General features: G+C 41.5%; 2 protein-coding genes across 2 annotated transcripts in view; both read right to left on the bottom strand.

Annotated features, from left to right (window-relative positions):
* Positions 1–3,151, bottom strand: part of LOC106908910 (receptor-type tyrosine-protein phosphatase T-like) — a 46,791-nt gene extending 43,640 nt beyond the window's left edge. The window contains exon 1 of the mRNA XM_088005868.1: positions 2,416–3,151. The gene's annotated coding sequence lies outside the window, so the exon portion shown is untranslated. The remainder of the gene's footprint in view (positions 1–2,415) is intronic.
* The window catches only part of LOC106926728 (receptor-type tyrosine-protein phosphatase T-like), a 68,528-nt gene that overhangs the window by 1,444 nt on the left and 50,598 nt on the right, over positions 1–16,486 (bottom strand). Inside the window, exon 6 of the mRNA XM_088005999.1 lies at positions 2,416–2,531. Within this exon, the coding sequence (XP_087862125.1) occupies positions 2,416–2,531 (116 nt within the window). The remainder of the gene's footprint in view (positions 1–2,415; positions 2,532–16,486) is intronic.

Genomic DNA, 16,486 nt, shown 5'->3' with positions numbered 1-16,486 from the left:
CTGACCTCCCATTCATCAGCAAAGTTATTGAAAAAGCCGTTTTTAAACAATTAAATAGCTTCCTAACAATAATGAATCGCTTTGACTCCTTCCAGTCTGGTTTTCGTGCTCACCACAGCACGGAGACGGCCTAGTCAAAGTGTTCAGTGACATCCATATAAATACAGACAGTGGGAGAACCACAGTGCTGGTTCTGTTGGACCTCAGTGTTGATCAGGACATTTTACTGAATCGACTAGAGAGTTGGGTCGGACTCTCCGGTCGAGTGCTCAACTGGTTTGAATCTTACATAAAAAAACAGGGATTTCTTTGTTTCAATCGGAAACTTCTCATCAGAGAGGTCAAAGGTCACATGTGGGGTACCCCAAGGTTCAATCCTAGGACCCCTTCTTTTCAATATTTATATGCTCCCGCTGGCTCAGGTTATAGCAGGAAATAGGATTAGCTACCATAACTACGCGGATGATACACAGCTCTACATTACGATGTCACCAGGTGACCTTTGACCCCATCCAATCACTGAACAGATGCTTAGATCAGATAAATGTGTGGATGGGCCAAAACTTTCTCCAGCTGAACAGAAACAAAACTGAAGTTATTATCTTTGGACCTAAAGAGGAGCGAACTAGAATCAATGCACAGCTTCAGTTATTACAACTAAAAACCAGCGATCAGCCCAAAACCTGGGAGTAGTGATGGACTCTGACCTGAACCTTCAGAGCCACATAAAGACAGTCACAAAGTCGGCCTTCTATCACCTGAAGAACATCTCCAGGATTAGAGGACTGATGTCTCAGCGTGATCTAGATAAACTCATCCATGCATTTATCTTTAGCCGCATTGATTACTGCAACAGCGTCTTCACAGGTCTGACTAATAAATCAATCAAACAGCTGCAGCTGATCCAGAAGCTGCTGCTGTTCTCACTAAAACCAGGAAGATAGAGCACATAACACCAGTTTTAAAGTCTCTACACTGGCTCCCTGTAGCTCAGAGGATAGACTTTAAAATACTATTGTTAGTTTATAAATCACTGAACGGTTTAGCACCACGATACATTAAAGATCTGCTGTTGCTGTACCAGCCGTCTAGACCCCTCAGATCTTCTGGTTCTGCTCTGCATCCAGAACCAGAACCAAACGAGGAGAAGCAGCATTCAGTTTCTATGCACCACAGATTTGGAACAAACATCCAGAAAATTGTAAAACAGCTGAAACACTGGGTGCCTTTAAATCTCAACTTAAAACCCCACCTGGTTGGAGTTGCTTATGGCTAAATGAGGGTTAGAGTGGGTTTGATGTTTTTGATGTTTTTAATGTTTTTATCTTTACTTTTTATCTATTTATTAATGTCACATACTGTTTTTATTTTTTCTTTAATTATGTAAAGCACCTTGAAATGCCTTGCTGCTGAAATGTACTTTACAAATAAAATTTGATTGATAAAAAAATATAAATATTTTATTAAGATAAATTCATTAGCATTCAGACTTTCTTAAGCAGTTTTCTCCAGGTGTGCAGCTTTTTTTAAGTCATTTTCTGTCCTTTTATATTACCATGAAGGCATAGTCTCCAGTTTGTGCTTAAAGTTGGTTAGTAAATAAGCTGTGGACAAAAGGAGACAAAGACAATCTGAAAAAATATACCAAAATTTCAGCTAACACCCATTTAACTTGTTGGTATTTTCTCTTTGTCAAACTGTTTTATTTGGCATAATTCACAAAATGAGCTGCAAAATGAAGAAAAGTGTGTCTTAGATATGATATATTTCACATTAAATTATAAATGAAAGCTTGAATATGGAAATAATGTATTAATATTTGCATTTGTTATATGTTTGTAGCATATGTAATGCTCGACTGATCTAATGATTTTTCAGATTTCTCATTTCTGCTCATCAAGCTCTGTGGGAAAGAGTAAAAACTTCTATCAAAGTATGATAGCTCAGTTTAGATGTATGCAGATAAACCAATCAGCTTTCAAAGGAAATCTTTGAAAAATCTGCAGAAAGTCCAAAAAAAACTTTTGATCAATCCTGTTTAAAACATTATAGGAAAGTCTGGCTGTTCAAATGGGAAATATTTGGAGAAACAGATCAGAGATTCATCCTCCCAGCAGCTGCTAGACTTTATATCCATCACTAATTAGTTTCTTTAAGTCAGAGTATGCCATTTTTAATAATTGCACAGTATTATGCAAATTTGTCATTAATGTACAGTATGTTGCTCTTTGTTTCACCACTGAGGGAAGATGAAGTTTTTTTCTTTTCTATTTGTTTAATATCAACTAAAACTTTCAGTAAGATTGAATTAATTTTGAAATATGCTTAAACCAAATTGGTAGAAAATCTTTTCTTTGGCACAAAATACTTTATTGGTGGAGAATAGTTGAGTGTTAACTTTGTGACGCTGCTTACCGTCAGATTGTAGCTGTGGCATCGCGTCACGGCGTATCCAAACGTTTCCCACTGGATGGTCAGCTGGCGGGCGCGGACGTCCACCACGTTGACGTTCTGGGGTCCGTGGACGGGATCTGAAGCGACAGCAGACGGAGAAACAGTCGGATCAGAGCGGGAATCGATCCACTGATCCCTGGATTCGCTTAATCTGGCTGCAGTCTGAAACAAACAGCTAATCCCTGATCACTGGCTGATTCTGCTGGCTTAAATGTCTGCAAATTAACTTGATGCTACACATAATTCCTTAAGAATGTAAGATATCATTTAGGAAACTTTGGAGTAAGACTGTTAACCTGAGGAAAGTACCGATAGAAAAAAAGTCACATTTTAGATTGCCAGAACAAAGAAAAAAAAAATCAAAATAGAAAACTGCACTCAGAAATGTATGCATTTTTTCTAACATGTTCAATTGCATAAAGACAAAACTAAACAAAAAAAGTAGTAGGAAAGTATCTCATAAAATGCAGATTAAATTGATTCACTGGAAAAAACAGAAAGTCTTTACATAAAACATCCAGAAGCAAAACTGCAGAACAGGAGGCTCTGAGCAGAAAACAAAACCAACGACTTCATCATGAGCAGGTGTGACAGACAGGAAACAAAACGAGAACAACAAAATAAAACAGGAAGTCAACCGATCCAGAGATATCCGATCACCAGGGGGCGCTGCAATGTTAAAGGGACAGCCCCCTAAAAACAGATCCCACAAGGAGCTGACATCCATTTACTTATGATAAAATACTTAGAACCAAAGATGATAAAACAACTTTAATTTATTAATTCAGGTAAGTTTTCTATTGATTTGTTCAAAAGTCTTGATTTGAATTAATTTTATGTTTTCTTTCCAAACTGGTTTGGCTTTATTGATCTAAACGTCTATTAAAGTTTTTCTTTACTGCATTTTAACTCATTTTTATCCAGAGTCTGAACAGTTTTGTTTATTAAACCACTGAATTCTGTTAAAGCATTAATGAACCAGTATATGTCTCTATTAACTCCATAAATCCACAATTTTTCCTATTTCGTACAAATTAAAAATCTCAAACTGCTTGAAGATAAGCTGCATGTAAAACAGTAACAGGTTGAAAAACTCAGATTTCTGTGGTTCTGTCTGAGGTCTTTCCTGGATTTAGGATTTTCTTACAAATGCCACAGATAATGTTCTTCTTTAGTTTTTTCCTCTTAATAAATTATAAGCTGCACAGTCAGACGGTTTTTGGAACAAAACAGAAAAAATGAGTGAAAATCTGCCAGTTCCATAAGAAAAACTTAGAAAGGCTTACAGAAATCTGCAGAAATATTAATCAGATCCATTTAAGGATTAAAGAAAAGTTTGACTGCTCTGGAGTTAGAAACTGAAACTGCACTGCCAAAAACGTAGAGTCGGTTCTTTAAGAACAAACCAAGTCATAGCGATTTCTCTACAGCTACAAACAGATCCCAAACTTTGAAAACTCAGAAATATGAGATCGCCTTGAAACAAAATCAAAACTTTAAAGCTGCTGTGGTTGATACCATACCAGTTGGATAAACTGGTATGGATAAACTTAAAGTTGGGTAAACTGGATAAACTTAAAGTTGGATAAACTGGTATGGTGGCATCTAAAAAACAACCTTCACTCAAATATTTTCATGCGTCATAAAATAATAAATAGAATTGGATTTTATTGAGTAGTTTTGATTCTGGCTACAACAGTCAACCTGTCCTACTTCCATTCACGCGCGCACCCCCACACACACACACACACGCACACACACACACACACACGCACGCACGCACGCACACGCGCACACACACCCTCCAAGCACTGTCCCAACCATATGCTGGCCCCTCATCCGCTGCCTTCTCTAACCACAACTGACTCCAGTCTAACGAGCTTGTTGAAACTCATCTTCCTGTGAGTCTAATTAGCTTCTATCAGCTAACGACGGCAACCAAAGCAGGTCACTGCATAATTTAGAGCTGTACTTTTTGGAGGAAAATTAACATTTTATTAATGGTGGAGGTGGATCTCCTCCTAAAAAATAAATAAATAAAACAAACGTGCAGGAGAAATGATTCCTGGCCGTAAAGCAGACCTGGGATGCTGGATAAACAACCCAGCCAATAAATCTACGTCTGGATCTCCACATTGATTCACAAACAAAAAGTTTTTTATCAACACTTGGGGAAATCTTTATTTTTAGATTTTGCTTTAGTTTCTCACCAAAAATTGTGGACAAGAGATGCAAAAAAAATCTAAATGTGGTCAGAAAATCTTCTTCAGTGGATAAGCTGCTGCACAAAAAGTATAAATGTAAACTGAACTAATTTAAGCATATTTCACAAACTTCTCATTCCATTTTTGTCTTTAATTAAATACTGGATTGATCAATGGGAAAGAATCCAACCCATATCACTAATAGCTTTGTGAATGCAGTCGAGTGCTTTAAAAGATTATTCGCTCAAGCTACTTAAATACGATGTCAGATGAGCCAAATAAGACAAAGATTAGACAACGGGATCCTGGATAAGCTGAGACCATCTGAGCTGAATGTTTCTGCTGGTTCTGTTCACACCCAGCCCTGTGCCTTTATTTCCATCAGTTTAACTCCAGAGGTCTGGAAAATGTTTACCTGAGCTCATGTTTTCCCTTTGCTGGTTGGTATTAAATGTCTTAGGGAGCAGCTGGTTTGCGGATTTGAACTGTTGCGGTGTCCTCTGTCTTATTGTTTAATCCCGGGTCAGGGTTTGGTGGGGGTGGATCATTTCTGAGTGTTTTGTTTCAGAACGGGGAGGTTACCATCTGCTGCAGGTCTTTAGGTGACCAAAGACAAGATTTCTTTACCGCAGTTTGTAAACAAACCTTCTAATAAGTATCTCTATTTTGTTCCTGTGAGACATTTTGTTTTGACAAAGTCCAATAACTCAATTGAAGTTGTTTATTGCCGACCAATACTGGTTTTATAGACTCACAATCCATTTGTACCTCCAGCTTGACATTTAGCAGCGACTGCAGCAATTGTCAGAATGGTATTCAGATCATCTGGACAACCTCACAGCCAAACAAAACGTCCTACTTTTCTCATGAACATGAGCTGCCAGGTGTCGCAACATGACATTACAGTGAAACGTCTCCATAAGCTGCTGCTTTGTTCCGTTTGGCGAAGATCAGACAATTTCACTGAGCTTAAAAAACGTGTCAACAGTAAATCCTGCATGTCTGAGTGATATTCTGCAAACTTTTTAGGATGCAACATTTATGGATCATTTAAAGAAAGTTTGTGCAAAAATTATAGTTTTGTAAAGAAAATGTGCTAAGGTTATAAAATAGTGAAGTTATAGAACATTAAAATTGCTAACAATACCAGCATAACACTACCATCATTATTAGCACCATAATTATTATTAGCATTAGCATAAGTTATCATTGTATAATCTTTTTTTCTCTTAATGTCTGAACTTTAATGTCTGTCTAACTGTGCAAAAACTTTACTTGTTTTTTTATAGTCAACCAGATGTCAAATTAATTAGGAATGATAAATTTGAACATTGCACCAACCACTGGTGTAAATTCAGGTATGATGCTAATTAGATCCACTAGGCACATAAGGAATAAAGCCGAACTTGCTGAATATTTTATTAATGCTGTTCTTACTCAAAGAAGGCCTTTAAATTGAATCAAAAATGTTTGTTTTTTCATCATTATAGTATAACAGTTACAGGTAAATATTGCCAAAGTCATGTGGTGCGCAGTCCCAGCAATCAGGCAATGGAGATTTTTCCTTTTGCTCCAGTGGAAGAAAGTAAATCCTGCTTCAGATCTAAACTTTTCCAGAGAGCAAACAGGAACTAACCTGTAATTATGCTGCTACCAGCAATAACACACACACACACACACACACGATGTAATTCCTCGATTACAGAGACATAATCCCCCATCACTGAGTCATGGAGTGAATAAAAACAGGTTTTCACAAAAATACATTAAAGCTTATCTGGCCGTCGATTTAAAGAAAAGATTCAACCTGAGGTTACTAAATCATAAATTTGCTCAGAGTTCTGGGATAAAACCAACAACAGCAAGTAGACATTTATTTAATCCTGTAGCTAGTTTGGTTTTTAAGAATCCTAATCTTTTAGTAAATCTAACTAATGCCAACATGAACCCTCACTAATCGGAGATGGAAGTAGCTTTAGCAGAGTTAATCACCCGACTTAAAACAAAGTTTGGATCATTTCTAAGTGTTTGTTTAAATAGACCCATCTCCCTCAGTGTCAGGGGGTTTGAAGTTCATCTCCATCTCATTTCCTGCTAAATCGAAGGTCATCCGAGAACTGATTTCTAAAATGTTTGCTGAGAAAACAACCAGCTGCAGAGAGATGGAGTGGTATGGAGAGCAGGAGAGCTTAAGTTTGAATTATAACTTTGTTTACATCGTTACAGTGATGAGACCTCCCCAGATGACCTTGGTCATGACAAATGCCAGATTTTGTATATCATTCATTTTCTGCTCCACTCCTTCCTCACACCGCATTAATTATTCCTATCCACATCCATTTCAGTCATTTCTTCACACCCACTCTGGACCTGGCTGAACCTCTAACATTTGTCGAGATCAACAGAATGACAGACGGACGTGCTGAGAAATATAGGATCATTAGGTGTCTAAAACAGGACTTAATAATCAATAATAAGTATGGAGAGGCTGGGTTTGGCGTGAGAACGCGCCAACTGACAGATGGGATAAAATATGTATGCATGGAGGAAGAACAATATGGCTCCACAGGGATATGGTCCCAACAGTGGCTGCTGGCCTCATTAATCAGGACCGGTCAAGGGTTGGCATGTTAGCTATCACACGCTGTGAAAGGCCAGAGTAGATGGCAGCGCTACAGCACCGTGTGGGACAGTGAGGCATGCAGCAGAGAGATTACAGCACCGCCTCCTCTACACCATCATCAATACAGGAAGCACAAAAGAGCCGAATGTCGCCACGATGAAAACAAACCACAAAAACCAAGTCACTGGACTAAAGCACCTACTAAAATATACACTACTTAAAAGACATGTAGATTTTTTTTCTAAGTAGTTATGTTTCCATGTAACAATTTGACATTTCAGGTTGTCTACTCCAGAATACTCTTCTTGAGTTTACAAGTTACTTTTTGGAAAAAAAATAAGGTAATTAAAGAGTATTTTCTAAAACTCATAGCATACTTAAGAAAAACAACAACAACAAACTCAGTTTAGCATTAGTTCACCTGAGACTTCAGCTTTTTATGAAACAAAAAGGCAACATTGTGAATTCTCTTTACCTTTCAGGTTTATCTGATAACAGGACACTTTCTGGAAATTATAAGTTACTTTTCCAGAACTCCAGAAACTTACAGATGACATATATTCTACTTAAAAGTTCATTTTTAATTATCATCTGGAATTACAGGTTACTGTCACACAAGCTTCAGCATGCTAACAGGCTACATATTTACAGGTTTTTCTACAAAACTATTCATTTTATTTCATATCCATGTTTTAATGTTTACCACTAGAGACACTGCTGCGTGCTAAAGTTAAAGATTAAGGAGCTTCTAGTTCAGATTTAGTTTTCTAAGTGTTACCTGCCACTTATCACCAATGAAGGCCAACAACCACATATTCTGACAGACAATCTGTTGTTTGACCTGAAGCCGACATAAAGTTGTTCTGTCTGTCTTTGAAAGTCCCTCAGAGCCTACAGGATGTTCTGGCAGGTAGGTATCTAGTTCAGGAGAGGGCCTAGTGAGGGATTGTGTTGTGGGATGCTTTCCTGAATCTGATGAATGAGCAGCAGAAATGGAGCCATTAATCCAGAGACTTTAGGGAGCCGTTCCAGTGAGAAGAGAATGAGGGGAAGAGGACGAGCGGAAATCAATCTTTCTGCCTCTTTCTGCTCCTCGGCCTCTGCTTTGTAGCTCCACAGTTATTTTTCTTTTAATTTGAAAACCTTTTCCATCTTTAATTTTATTTCTTATTGCATATTGGACATTGTGCTTATTATCTTTTGCTCTTTTGTACTCTTATGTTTTATTCTCCCAGCATCGTATTTCACCGTTTCTTCTGGTTTTGCTGCTGTTCTCTCATTCAGCCTGTAGATGACTTGTTAGCCACATTTTCTTCTTCCAGGATCTCTTGTTAAAATGTGTTTTAATGCTAAAGTTAGATGTAAAATTGGGTCTTTAGAAATGAGTGGAGACTCCAGGTTCTTGTAGAATAATGTGCATAGAGGGCAATAACTCTGAGTTTTTCTGCTAATTGAGGAAAATATGAATTCTGTAAATGTATGTTTTAGTAAATAAGACATTATATATATATATATATATATATATATATATATATATATATATATATATATATATATATATATATATATATATAAGAGCAACCATGAGACCCAATATCCATCATGGAAAAGACGGTTAGAGGCTAAGATCAAGATAACAAGGAGGGAAGTGAGCCAGCTGTCAGAGCTCCTAAGGGGTGCAATGAAAAGATCAGTACCCAAGAAGTACAGCCAGATGCCCATACCTGAAGCACTCGAAACTGCCAAACAAAGGCTCCAAGCCTTGGCCAGCCGCCTAAAGAGATACACAAGAGAGAATGAAGCCAGGAGGATCAACCGGCTCTTCTCCACCCAACCAGCTAAAGTGTACTCTCAATGGCAGGGTACTAACAACAGAGCAGACCCACCAAGGCTGGAGACTGAACAATACTGGAAAGGCATATGGGAAAGGGAGGCGTCCCACAACAGCAAGGCACAGTGGCTAACCTCTCTACGAGAGGACCACAGCAACCTCCCTGAACAAGCCCCGGTAACCATCACTGTGGCAGATGTCCAAGAAAGAGTCTCGGGTATGAAAAACTGGACAGCACCAGGGCCTGACATGATCCATGCCTACTGGCTAAAGAAACTCACTGCCCTCCATGAGCGACTGGCAGCTCAACTGAACCAGCTGCTACAGAATGGGACTCACCCTGAATGGTTAACTGAAGGGCGCACAATCCTGATCCAGAAGGATCCCTCAAAGGGTTCAGTCCCATCCAACTATCGGCCAATAACCTGTCTCTCTACAACATGGAAGCTCATGTCAGGCATCATAGCGGCTAAGATAAGCGGACACATGGATAAATACATGAGCACGGCACAGAAGGGCATCGGCATAAATAGTAGAGGAGCCAAACACCAACTCCTTGTAGACCACACAGTCGCCCGAGACTGCAAAACCCGACACACCAACCTGTGCACCGCTTGGATTGATTACAAGAAAGCCTATGACTCAATGCCACACACCTGGATCATTGAATGCTTAGAGATGTACAACATCAATAGGACTCTAAGAGCCTTCATTGCAAACTCGATGGGGCTGTGGAAAACCACCCTTGAAGCCAACTGCAAACCACTTGCACAAGTGTCCATCAAATGTGGCATATACCAAGGAGATGCTCTGTCCCCACTGCTGTTCTGCATAGGCCTGAACCCCCTCAGCCAAATCATCAACAAGACTGGCTACGGATACCGACTTAAGAATGGGGCCACAATCAGTCACCTCCTCTACATGGATGACATCAAGCTGTACGCCAAGAGCGAGCGAGACATCGACTCACTGATCCACACCACCAGGATCTACAGCACTGACATTGGGATGTCATTCAGACTAGAGAAGTGTGGCCGGATGGTTACAAAGAGAGGGAAGGTCGTCCGCACAGAAGGGGTCTCACTCCCAGAGGGAACGATAGCAGACATAGAGCACAGCTACAAGTACCTGGGAATACCACAAGCAAATGGCAACCTCGATGAGGTCACAAGGAAAGGAGCCACAGCCAAATACCTCCAACGAATAAGGCAAGTCCTGAGAAGCCAGCTCAATGGCAAGAACAAGATCCGTGCAATAAACAGCTATGCCTTACCAGTAATCAGATACCCTGCCGGAATAATTAGCTGGCCAATGGAAGAGATGAAGGCCACGGATGTTAAGACTCGGAAGCTACTAACCATGCATGGAGGGTTCCACCCCAAATCCAGCACCCTGAGACTGTACACGAGCCGTAAGGAAGGAGGCAGAGGACTAGTGAGTGTGAGAGCCACTGTCCAGGATGAAACATCCAAGATCCATAAATACATCAAGGACAAAGCCTCAACGGACGATGTGCTCAGCGAATGTCTCAGGCAATGGGGAACAGAGGACGAGGTGCTGGAGGAACCATCATGGGAAGACAAGCCCCTGCATGGGATGTACCACCGACAAATAACTGAAGTGGCTGATATCAGGAAATCCTACCAATGGCTGGAGAAAGCTGGACTCAAGGACAGCACGGAGGCCCTCATCCTGGCCGCCCAGGAACAGGCCCTAAACACCAGAGCAATAGAAGCTCAGATCTACCACACCAGACAAGACCCAAGGTGTAGGTTGTGCAAGGAGGCCTCTGAGACAGTCCAGCACATAACAGCAGGGTGCAAGATGCTGGCAGGGAAAGCGTACATGGAACGACATAACCAAGTGGCGGGCATAGTGTACAGGAACATCTGTGCAGAATATGGACTGGAAGCCCCGAGGTCAAAATGGGGGACACCCCCAAAGGTGGTGGAGAATGACCGAGCTAAGATCCTGTGGGACTTCCAGATCCAGACAGACAAGATGGTAATGGCGAACCAACCGGACATTGTGGTGGTGGATAAAGAACAGAGGAAAGCCGTTGTGGTGGATGTAGCAATACCAAGTGACCACAACATCAGGAAAAAGGAGCATGAGAAACTGGAGAAATACCAGGGCCTCAGAGAGGAACTGGAGAAGGCCTGGAAGGTGAAGACCACAGTGGTGCCTGTGGTCATCGGGGCCCTCGGGGCAGTCACCCCCAAACTGGAGCAGTGGCTCAAACAGATCCCAGGAACAACATCAGACATCTCAGTCCAGAAATGTGCAGTTCTAGGCACAGCCAAGATACTGCGCAGAACCCTCAAGCTCCCAGGCCTCTGGTAGAGGACCCGAGCTCAGAGGATGAAAGAGACCACCCACGGAGGGTGAGAGGGGAATTTTATATATATATATATATATATATATATATATATATATATATATATATATATATATATAATTCCCCTCTCACCCTCCGTGGGTGGTCTCTTTCATCCTCTGAGCTCGGGTCCTCTACCAGAGGCCTGGGAGCTTCAGGTTCTCCTCCAGTATCTTGGCTGTGCCTAGAACTGCACATTTCTGGACTGAGAATGTCTGATGTTGTTCCTGGGATCTGTTTGAGCCACTGCTCCAGTTTGGGGGTGACTGCCCCGAGGGCCCCGATGACCACAGGCACCACTGTGGTCTTCACCTTCCAGGCCTTCTCCAGTTCCTCTCTGAGGCCCTGGTATTTCTCCAGTTTCTCCTTCTTCCTGATGTTGTGGTCACTTGGTATTGCTACATCCACCACAACGGCTTTCCTCTGTTCTTTATCCACCACCACAATGTCTGGTTGGTTCGCCATTACCATCTTGTCTGTCTGGATCTGGAAGTCCCACAGGATCTTAGCTCGGTCATTCTCCACCACCTTTGGGGGTGTTCCCCACTTTGACCTCGGGGCTTCCAGTCCATATTCGGCACAGATGTTCCTGTACACTATGCCCGCCACTTGGTTATGTCGTTCCATGTACGCTTTCCCTGCCAGCATCTTGCACCCTGCTGTTATGTGCTGGACTGTCTCAGAGGCCTCCTTGCACAACCTACACCTTGGGTCTTGTCTGGTGTGGTAGATCTGAGCCTCTATTGCTCTGGTGTTTAGGGCCTGTTCCTGGGCAGCCAGGATGAGGGCCTCTGTGCTGTCCTTGAGTCCAGCTTTCTCCAGCCATTGGTAGGATTTCCTGATATCAGCCACTTCAGTTATTTGTCGGTGGTACATCCCATGTAGGGGCTTGTCCTCCCATGATGGTTCCTCCAGCACCTTGTCCTCTGTTCCCCATTGCCTGAGACATTCGTTGAGCACATCGTCCGTTGAGGCTTTGTCCTTGATGTATTTATGGATCTTGGATGTTTCATCCTGGACAGTGGCTCTCACACTCACTAGTCCTCTGCCTCCTTCCTTACGGCTCGTGTACAGTCTCAGGGTGCTGGATTTGGGGTGGAACCCTCCATGCATGGTTAGTAGCTTCCAAGTCTTAACATCCGTGGCCTTCATCTCTTCCATTGGCCAGCTAATTATTCCGGCAGGGTATCTGATTACTGGCAAGGCATAGCTGTTTATTGCACGGATCTTGTTCTTGCCATTGAGCTGGCTTCTCAGGACTTGCCTTATTCGTTGGAGGTATTTGGCTGTGGCTCCTTTCCTTGTGACCTCATCGAGGTTGCCATTTGCTTGCTGTATTCCCAGGTACTTGTAGCTGTGCTCTATGTCTGCTATTGTTCCTTCTGGGAGTGAGACCCCTTCTGTGTGGATGACCTTCCCTCTCTTTGTAACCATCCGGCCACACTTCTCTAGTCCGAATGACATCCCAATGTCAGTGCTGTAGATCCTGGTGGTGTGGATCAGTGAGTCAATGTCTCGCTCGCTCTTGGCGTACAGCTTGATGTCATCCATGTAGAGGAGGTGACTGATTGTGGCCCCATTCTTAAGTCGGTATCCGTAGCCAGTCTTGTTGATGATTTGGCTAAGGGGGTTCAGGCCTATGCAGAACAGCAGTGGGGACAGAGCATCTCCTTGGTATATGCCACATTTGATGGACACTTGTGCAAGCGGTTTGCAGTTGGCTTCAAGGGTGGTTTTCCACAGCCCCATCGAGTTTGCAATGAAGGCTCTTAGAGTCCTATTGATGTTGTACATCTCTAAGCATTCAATGATCCAGGTGTGTGGCATTGAGTCATAGGCTTTCTTGTAATCAATCCAAGCGGTGCACAGGTTGGTGTGTCGGGTTTTGCAGTCTCGGGCGACTGTGTGGTCTACAAGGAGTTGGTGTTTGGCTCCTCTACTATTTATGCCGATGCCCTTCTGTGCCGTGCTCATGTATTTATCCATGTGTCCGCTTATCTTAGCCGCTATGATGCCTGACATGAGCTTCCATGTTGTAGAGAGACAGGTTATCGGCCGATAGTTGGATGGGACTGAACCCTTTGAGGGGTCCTTCTGAATCAGGATTGTACGCCCTTCAGTTAACCATTCAGGGTGAGTCCCAGTTTGTAGCAGCTGGTTCAGTTGAGCTGCCAGTCGCTCATGGAGGGCAGTGAGTTTCTTTAGCCAGTAGGCATGGATCATGTCAGGTCCTGGTGCTGTCCAGTTTTTCATACCCGAGACTCTTTCTTGGACATTTGCCACAGTGATGGTTACCGGGGCTTGTTCAGGGAGGTTGCTGTGGTCCTCTCGTAGAGAGGTTAGCCACTGTGCATTGCTGTTGTGGGACGCCTCCCTTTCCCATATGCCTTTCCAGTATTGTTCAGTCTCCAGCCTTGGTGGGTCTGCTCTGTTGTTTGTACCCTGCCATTGAGAGTACACTTTAGCTGGTTGGGTGGAGAAGAGCCGGTTAATCCTCCTGGCTTCATTCTCTCTTGTGTATCTCTTTAGGCGGCTGGCCAAGGCTTGGAGCCTTTGTTTGGCAGTTTCGAGTGCTTCAGGTATGGGCATCTGGCTGTACTTCTTGGGTACTGATCTTTTCATTGCACCCCTTAGGAGCTCTGACAGCTGGCTCACTTCCCTCCTTGTTATCTTGATCTTAGCCTCTAACCGTCTTTTCCATGATGGATATTGGGTCTCATGGTTGCTCTTATAGCCAAGCATTTCAAGGATCACTGATGCTGAGTTGTATATCAGCTCATTGGTTTCTGTTATGGTGTTGGTAGGGATTGTTCTCAATGCTGCATTCACATCTTCAATGTCTATATATATATATATATATATATATATATATATATATATATATATATATATATATATATATATAAGTGCTTCACAACAGGCAAAGAAATGGGAGACAGTGAACAAGGCAAGAGCAGGAATTATGTTTTGTTGCCATATTTCCTAAATTTATACTTGATTTTAATAAAGTCATTTATCACCAGATTGAGTAAAGAGTCAGTTTCTTCCCAGAAACCAGGGAAATTGAAGTTTTGCACAAAAAGCAACAAAAAAAGGTCAAAAGTTGGTCCGGTGAAGTCATAAAATTACTGCGCTTCAGTTCTGGCTTTGCTCCCATGACTTAATTATTTAAAAATGTCCTTCTAAATTATGCTTTTAAAGAGAACATACTTTATCTGTCCATGGCCTTTCATGCCAGAGCTGAACCATCTTTTTTCTTATTGGCTTTTTATGCACTTGATTCGCTTTTCTGCTTTCAAAGGAGACCCAAAAGGCAAAAACATGAAAAAATGAGAGTAGACAAAAAAGGGGGAGGCAGTGTCAGAGAAAACACAGAGAGAAAAGCACAGAGAGTTTCCCTCTGGGAGAAACATGGCAGGGACAAGTTTTCATTCCTGCCTGGGTCTGCTTGTGTTTGGATGTCTGATATTTTATGTTGGTGTGTACCGAAAGCGAAGGGGAAATTACTTATTACTGGAACTACTCTGGCCAATGGCTAGAAATCTAATAAACTCTGAAGATCCAAGCAAACTTCCACCGATACAACACACACTCACACTTCACCTGAGGCTTCACTGCTGCATCTTCAGCATTAGCTGTGTGACTGTTGATATGTTGCAGAGGCTGCACTTTTTATCTGCATCCTCCCTCCAAACCAATAACAGCCTAACCTCTATATAAACACACACACACACACACACACACACACACACACGGGCCAGCTCTCCCGTGAAGATGACCCTCAGAGGCAAACAAGCAACATCAGAAGAACTGCTCACAGGGATCTTCTCTCTCCTTGTAGGATTTACCAAGTGTGTGTGTGTGTGTGTGTGTGTGTGTGTGTGTGTGTGTGTGTGTGTGTGTGTGTGTGTGTGTGTGTGTGTGTGTCTCAGAGTGTTTCGCTGGTGTGTGTGGGTGGTAAGTGGCCTATTTCTGATACTATTTCTGATTAAACCTTTAGAAAATGATGCGCTAATATTTTTTATCACCACCTGACTGGAGTTACTTAGGTTTTAATTACAAAAGTCATTTTTGTGGATTTTTACCCACTTTTATTACAACCCCAAAACTTTAATACATTTTATTGGGATTTTACGTAATGGACCAACTCAGAGTAGTCCTAATACTGAATATTAGCTTTAGTTTAATTTGAAGCTAAATATTTAGTGAAGAGTTTAGATATTTAGCTAATATGAAGATTGAATTGCCAATAACCAGAAGTGGACTACCAACTGATTTGTTTCAGTTGTTGCTCATGATTCCTCTTCATTATTCTTTCTTTTCCTTTCAACATGAACTAAATTTCAACTTAAAACATAAGAAGAGTATTTTAATCTTAGTACAGATGTTTTCTGGTGGATCTACATGAACAGTGACTGCACCAGATCACCAGCAGTTTATTCAGAGGAACGAAAGTCAGAGAAATTTCCACTTCTTGGTATCGACATTGAATCTGAATATTTTGTTAGCTCAGAGCTAAATATTTAGCTTCCTAACTAAATATTTAAGATAAGCTAAAAATTTAGTTTGCAAGTTAAAGATTTAGTTTGGAACCATTTTTTCGGCGAACTAATTATTTAGTTTGGAGTAAAATATTTAAGCTGCTGACTAAATATTTAGGTTTATAGCTAAACATTTAACTGGCTAATTAAATATTTAGCTTAAAACTAAATATTTAACCTGCTAACTAAATATTCAGGTGGAAACTAAACATTTAGCTTGTTAACTAAGTAGCCCGGAGTTGCTAATTAGTTTACTAATTAATCCTAATGTTTTCTCTCTTACACCAGGCTAATAATCCCAATTATAGCAGGTAATTTTTTACTGTAACTTTATAATACACCTTCCAATCAAGTCTAAGCAGCTTCTCTGTCCGCGACTTCAGCATTTTTAACACCAGGATATTCTGGGCTCTTCTGCTTCCATTGGTTTATGAACAAACGTCAACTGCTGAGACA

Source organism: Poecilia mexicana, unplaced genomic scaffold, assembly GCF_051168715.1.
Source record: "Poecilia mexicana isolate PSO_F unplaced genomic scaffold, ASM5116871v1 scaffold_5, whole genome shotgun sequence".
In the NCBI taxonomy this organism is placed as follows: domain Eukaryota; kingdom Metazoa; phylum Chordata; class Actinopteri; order Cyprinodontiformes; family Poeciliidae; genus Poecilia; species Poecilia mexicana.
Note: the sequence above shows the minus strand (reverse complement) of the source record. Positions and strands in the feature narration are given on the sequence as shown.